The sequence below is a fragment of the Apteryx mantelli genome, chromosome 29 (genome assembly GCF_036417845.1).
Source record: "Apteryx mantelli isolate bAptMan1 chromosome 29, bAptMan1.hap1, whole genome shotgun sequence".
NCBI classification, from domain to species: Eukaryota; Metazoa; Chordata; class Aves; order Apterygiformes; family Apterygidae; genus Apteryx; species Apteryx mantelli.
The window spans coordinates 786,337-793,732 of NC_090006.1; the positions used below are offsets into that span (position 1 = coordinate 786,337).

Sequence of the window (7,396 nt, forward strand, 5' to 3'; positions counted from 1 at the left end):
TGAAAGCTTCACACTTGCTCTACAGGCAGTGAACAAAATGAAGAAAACCCTACCTGATTAGTTCAGTACTGAGCTCCACCTCTTGGTCACCTCTTTGGGTGTCACGGGCCCTCCTCCTGCTCCTCACCCACTTCTGTCTAGCAACAGCCCTCTCAACCCTCCTCTTTCTGTCTCCCCATCATGTTCCCCAGAGCCCTTTGGACCCCTTGTCCCCCCTGGTTTGGTCCCATGGGAAGGAGGGGTCCCAGCACCACTTGTGTGCACCCCTGTGCACCCAGAGCTGTGAGCTGCGGTGGGTGGTGCTTCCCCCCACCCAGCAGCACCAGCCCTGACCCCAGGTGATGGCTGTGGTGGTGCCAAATGCTCCCACAACCGGGGTCACATCTGGAGCATTGCTCCAGGTGTGGTTGGAGACTGGTCCAGCAGAGACCCTCACCAGGAACAGCTGCTCTCTGTTCAACCTTACAATTATAGAAGAATGCTGAGTGTGGATAAAATGCCACCCTGACTGGTGTACATGATCCCACTCACTAGAGACAGGTGGATATATTTCATATGAACAATCACTCATAGCACACATTCTTCAGAATTCCTTCATGCAAACCCTTTGCAAGCAAAGTGCTGTGGTCAAAATGGATTCCCAAGATGCAGGAAGACTGGCCAAATGTCTCTGTGCATCAACCCTACACGAGGTGATACATCAGCTGGAAACACAATGACATGGGTACATGCTTCCCGAAAGACTGATGAGGAAATTGAGGGGACACTGGGCTACACCAGCCACTACTCTGCACCCCCTGGATGTATCGGAAAATGAAGAAATGGGTTGAAACAAGAAGAGATCTAGAGCCCAGCTTAAAGAGAAACAGGGTCCAAGAGTCCCCTGTGAACACTGGAGTTCAGTAACAAGCCTATGGGCAGAGGCTTGTGCTCTGCTGGGGGTGTCCACACTGAGTACGAAGGAGGTGGACTAAGAGCCTGCCTGTACTCAGGGAAAGGGAAAGCCTTGCTCGCTGTCACCATGGATGAGATTGCTCTCGCTGAACTTCAGGTGAACAATTCAGAGGTCAAAACAGAGGTGCCTAGTCCTAACCTAGATGCATTAAGATGGTAAGAGAGGTCTGCATTATGTTGGCAGTTATAACTCTGAACCCTCAGGTTCACACTTCCTTTTGGAGGGGTAGAAGATAGTCAGGTGACCCTTAGGAACCAATGTCTCACCCCTGAAGAGCTCCCAGAGGTCTGCAATGAAGATGCCTAGATGTCAGTCTGTCACTCCAGCCTCCCTCTGCCCTTAGAGAGGAGGAATCTGATCCTCTCATCTCCTTTAGAAATCCACTTTGTGAAAAGTTGAATCATGTCCTAAACTCCACTGACTAACCTAAGGCAACCTAAGGTGTCTACCTCTTGAACATTTAAAATCTATCCTTTAGATGTCCAGCATTAGAAAGACAAGGCAGGGAGTGTGACAGTAGCTCCACAGAAACTGCTTTCACAGATTACATTTCTTGATAGCACTTTTAAAGATTTGGTGCTTCTCTCTCTTAGGCTGCCTCACAAAATGGATCTACAGTTCTGCAGGGATTAGGTCACCTGGGTACCAGCTATCATTTTAATTAATGTCTTGTCACCCTCTCAGACCTACTTTGCTGAGGAGCATCTCAGGAAAGCACAGAGGACCATGATTCTTCAGGGAATGCCAAAGAACTTTGGATGGTTTTACTTGAAAGGGAAAAAAGAAAATCAGAGCTTACTTCTGTCTGGCAGCACAGTGCATCACAACAAACGGCATTAGCAGCTGACTCAAAGAGGCTCTGCAAGAATCTTGAAATGAGACATGCCAGATTGTTCTCTCAAGGTTGTGGGAGGAGAGGGAAGGAGATGATGGTCTGCAGAAATTCTGCTGGCCTTCTATTTCCCCTTGACAGTGTTTCCTGCACGTAGATTAATGTAAGTAACTACTTTGCTGCATTTCACCTCATTTTTCTTTGATTCTTATTGTTGTTGTTGTTGTTGAGTTCCTAGACTGCCTGCCTGCCTGCCTGCCTGCCTGCCTGCCTGTGATTGTCCTCCTTTGCCTGTGATATTTCTCAGGCAATGAGACCTTGCTGATCAGTCTGTGTCTATGTGCCTGGGTCTTTGACCCTTCCTCTGCTTTAGCTTGTTGGCCAGGTCCAGCTAAGCTGCACAGAGTAGTCCTGTTCTCTCTTTTGGGCTTATACAAGTTCCGTGAGCAAAAGCGGCAGGATGGAAAGGAGATGGTCTACATAGGGGTAGACTGTCCTGAGAGGACTGCACTGAGAATTTGTTGTCTTCACAACCTCAGGTAATGAATTCAGGACTGACTCCATATCAAACCAAGCTTAATTTTTCCAGTGTTCACAGAAAAAAAAAAAAAAAAAGACTTTTGAGTCTCTGTTAGTTTATTTGTTTATTTGTTTTACAGGATAGGGCTTTCTTTTATCCCCAGCTGAATGAATATCCCTAATCTTTTTATCTCCTTGATTTTTCTTTTTATTTCTCTCTCTCTCCTTTATATTACTTTCTTTTTTATTTTTCTTTCTGATGGCCAGAAGGTTTTATCAAAACCATTTCTCAGCAAGAAAGATTGCTGCAACTGAAGAAGAATCTGTTTGTAAAGATTTCTGCTGTATAGGGAATAGTTCAAGCTTGGAGGGAAAGACCACAGTTTGAATCATAGAATATTTATCTTATCTCTTCTTGGCTTTGTCCCTCCATTGCCTTTATTTCCCATTGACCTCCTCCTTTGTCACCATTCTCCTTCCTTCTTTCCATTCCTTACCTAAAATCAGAAGGTTAATGTCACTTTGAAGAGGTGTTTTATCTTTCTCCAGGATGGATTTTCTCTCATCCTAAAATATAGATTTAAGATAGACTAGAGAAAGAATGACTGAGAAATGTCTATCTTTTTCTCCATTGGCTATAAAAGGACACTTGGGTGAGGAGCTCAAATGCAAAAACTTGCGAGTTGTTAATAGTGGATTCCTACTCTAACCTAGAAACTAAAGTTTGTTGTTACTGTTTGAAATGGTGTCTCCTTGCTCTGTGTTGTTTCTCCACGCCTCTTCTCTCTTCTCTGTTTTCCTTACAGACTTTTTGTGAGTGTCCCCATGTATCTCTTTTATTATACTTCTACATTTCTCTACCTGTCTCCACTCCCTCTAACCTTCTGAGGAATCGTTTCCTCCACTCACCATCTTCTCTTACTCACCGCAGCTCAGTTGCAGATATGTTGAACCATACGACTGTCACAGAGTTCCTTCTCTTGGGCTTCCCCTCCCTCCACCATCAGGAGTACCTAATAGCAATCACTTTCCTGGCTCCCTACCTGGTGATCTTAGTTGGAAACCTGCTGATCATTGCCCTCATTCTTTCTCACCGAGACCTCCACAGACCCATGTACTTTTTCCTCTGCAACCTCTCCTCTTTGGAGATCTTCATTGCTACATGCATCATACCCAAAACGGTAGCAAGCCTGTTGATGGGCAGCAAAGCCATCTCCTACCCAGCTTGCTTAACTCAGTTGCATTTCTTCACCTTCTTGGGTGTCATCGAGTTTGTCCTTCTGGCTGTCATGTCCTACGAGCGTTATGTGGCCATATGCTACCCTCTTCAGTACCCCATGCTCATGAACAGTCAACTTTGTGTTCAGCTCCTGTTGGGGTCATGGACTGCAGGTTTCCCGGCCACCATTGTCCCCACTGTCCTAGTTGTCAGGCTGCCCTTCTGCAATGACAATCGTATTGACCACTTCTTCTGTGAAGGCATGCTTTTGATCAAGCTGTCCTGTGCAGACACACGGACTGTGGAGCTGATAAATTTCATGAACGCTTTCACCATCCTCTTTGGCTCACTGGTCATGTCAGCAATATCCTACCTATACATCATTAACACCATCCTTAGGCTGCCCTCAGCTTTGTCGAGGAACAAGGCATTTTCTACATGCTCCTCTCACTTCACCATTGTCATCTTGGGCTATGGTAGCTGCATCTTCCAGTATGTGCAGCCTTCAAGTCACCACACTTCCTATTACAAAATGGTGGCCCTGCTCAACACAGTGGTAACTCCTCTGATGAGCCCCTTTATTTTCAGCCTGAGGAACGAGCAGATGAAGAAGGCTCTCAAGGTGGGCTTGAAGAGAAGTGTGATAATCTCCAGAAAATGTTTTTCCTTCTGAGGAGGGATTTTGTAAGTGGAGGGAAAAGGGAGGGGGACGGAACAAATGATTAGGATTCATTTGCTGAAATTACACCTTTCTTTCTTGGCAGTGTGAAGTTTCATGAAATCACACCAGTTTCTCTCCTGAAACATATCACCATGATAAGAGCTAAACCTTATATAAGGATGCCTTTCAAATGGTCTAAAAGCACTTTACAAACCCTGGTGAATACCCTGGTGATGGTGTTTTCTAAGAGTGGAAACTGAGACAGAAAGCAACAAGCTGAGGAGTTCCTCCTTCCTTGGCACACCAAATTCTCAAGATGGTTCACCTTCCTCCAGTTTGGATGCAGCTTCTCCTTGTCACACAATCTCGTTTGCCTGCTTATTTTGGTGGCAGAGCTTTGTTGAACCTCTTTGCCTTTAGAAAGAGACAGAAAACAGGTGGAACAAATAAAAAGGAGAGCAACAATGGCTTTATTTCTCTGCTAAGTGGCACTTACTTCTCCCCATCAACCTCCTGGTCAGGACAAGAACACAGACAAAATAAAGCCTATATTACCCATCTAACATCAGCTCTCTTTTAAGCTGCAACAAAATCCAGAATATTGGTCAGTAATTTAATTGATGAGTAACAATGCAATTGCCCACAGGTCAAGCTTAATGAAATAAATGCCCAGTCCTTATGACACAATGCTGTCAGAGCCAATACTTCAGCTAATAGAACAGCTTCACACAGTGGAATTAGTTTGTCCACATACAGACATTTGTAACTTAAATGCCCTAAGCTGAGTGCATTGCCCAGCCTCCTGCGATAGTCTAGAGGATTATATCATCTCCTCTTATGCTAGTTGTCCATAGTACTTCAGAGGAATTATACTGAGCATAGGAGGCTCATCTGTTTAATAGGAAATGCCAGGTGCGCTGAACCACATGCTGGGCAATGTGTTATAATTTGTGCAAGTGAGGGACTTTAGATCAGTGAAGCCCGTCCTCTGCAGCCCCAAGGATTAGATTTAGACCTTAAGTTCTCTCCAACCCCTTCACCAAACAAAAGCGAACAAAAAATTCCTTTTCTCTAATCCTTGTCATGGTATTGCCATTTTGTAATTTTCATGGATTCATTTTCACTCATGACTTGCAAGACAAATATGTTGTTTTGGAATGAGAATCAAAACCAGAATTTGTTTATTCATTTTAAATAAAAAATATGAGATTGTCATTCTATCTGAAAGACTTTTTTATTATTTAAATCACTCACTCCCAATAGTACAGCAAACCAAGATGGATGAGTTTAGTCTTAAATGCCTAGCATGGAAATTTTGAAGGTAGTTAGTTGGATGACTCCCATCCCCTTTAAGTTGGCAAAGAATCCCACCAAGACATCTTCAGTGAAGAGACTTTGGAATCACAGATAGTGCTTTAACTTAGTTATCTTAGGCATCTTATTGTGAAAAATCCCCCTCAAAGTCACTGTGGCACTAATGTCTCTGATCTTTCTGGATAGAAAGCTACAGTCTGACTATCTGTGAGAGCCACACCTCTGGTTACAGCATAGAAATAACAGAACCTCACTGTTTGTCCACTGCTACCTCTACACCAATATCTTAGGTGCTTGCTTTGCTCTGATGGCATGGCCTCCAGACTGTTCACCTTATTCACACCAGGGAAAAGTCCAGGTGCAGTTGTGGGATAGTTCATTCAGGAATTTGCTTCTTCCATTGAAGGAACAGGTCACTCCAAGAACTGCTCCTTGCAAGGGGTACAAACAAGACCGTGCTGGGTGTTGCTTCCTCTGCTCTGTGCAGACGTCAAACTGTATTTTATGCCATAAGGCATGCAGCACATATCCTCACTGCCACACTACAAAACAAAACAAAGCCAGCCCTCACTTGATTTCATGTACCTTGAATGGAGGAAGCACACACAAAACGACATGCCTGTGTCTCTGGGCTGCAGGGGCACTACATGGGCCAGCAGACACCCAGGAGGCCCAGAAGTTAAGCAATATGAGCAGCATTTCCTGACAACAGGGTCTGCTTCTTGTAATGGATGTGCACAGTAAATAAGAGACTTTCTTCTGTGGATAAAGGTCCCCTAAATAGCTATCCACCTCCCTGACACCTGAGCTGCATGAATAATGGATTTTTTTTTAATAGGTGAATTGAAAATGAAATAAGTAAATTAAAAAAAAGGTGGACTTTGAGGACCTTGCTAAATGAACACAGAAATATTCTAGTCCACTGCAAACCCTTTCTTAGATCTAAAATGTTATGTTCCTTCTGAAAGTACTGACAACAGAAGTTGTATACACCCCAGCCAGCAAGAGGGTGGCCCTGAAGCTCTTGTGTTGCCTACTCCTGTAAAGGCATCAGTAACATGCTCCATGAATGTGACAGGAGAAAGTAAGTGCCCAAAGTAAATTTCTAAGATCTGCATGAGAGAACGTGGGTCAGAAATCATTTGTATTCCATTACTTTCTTCCCAAAAGACTGTGTCCATGCTGCCATCCAACAGAGTAGGTCTTCTTTCTGTGTAAAACTTTCAAACATTTTTGCTTCCTTCTAACAGAAATATGATGATATTCCTCTTTAGTTTCATCCTAAATTGTAAACCAGCTCAAGTGAGATAAATAATTTTCTACAGCTGCCTATTCCTGTTCCCAAGTATAAAGGGAGGCCAAATGATTAACACAAACTAAGACAGCTCAACTCCACAAGTGCAAAGGCCACCCTACCAGACTTCTGCTAAGTCACTGTTTTCACGGAGGGACTCCATATGATCTTTTGATAATGCACCCTACAAGCTTGGGAAGAGAGTTTGCCCTGTGTCAGTATGATTCCAGCCCCCCAGTTTGTTGTGTGATAAGCACAAAAGAACAATCTACGGATAAGCAGCTTGTAGCAGCATGGGTGCCTTCTTCCCTTTCTGCTCCCTGGAAGGCATGGACCTGGCTGCATATTTCAAGCACTACACATGTTTGAAAGTGAGGTGTTTTCTGGAAAAGGAACTAAGGGATGGAAAGGGAATGGTCATGAAGGGACAAATGTTGAGAGAGGAAGATAGAATTAAAATTTTCAAAACTGCCTCTTCATGCCACGATACCGACTTCTTTAATCCTGTAAACATTACTACACAGCTGGCACACCTGCTTCCCAGCTATCCTAAACACAGGAGTTGTTCCAAAGCTATATTAGAACAGGAAAATGTTAAAACT

The 7,396-nt window shown here is 43.9% G+C and overlaps 1 protein-coding gene across 1 annotated transcript; it reads left to right on the forward strand.

Annotated features, from left to right (window-relative positions):
* Positions 1-3,352: 3,352 nt before the first annotated feature.
* On the forward strand, positions 3,353-4,135 carry LOC136994496 (olfactory receptor 287-like; the record flags this gene model as incomplete). The annotated part of the gene is made up of 1 exon (XM_067312536.1): positions 3,353-4,135. A coding segment is annotated over one exon (783 nt), but the record flags the coding sequence as incomplete, so codon positions are not given.
* Between the last annotated feature and the right edge of the window lie 3,261 nt (positions 4,136-7,396).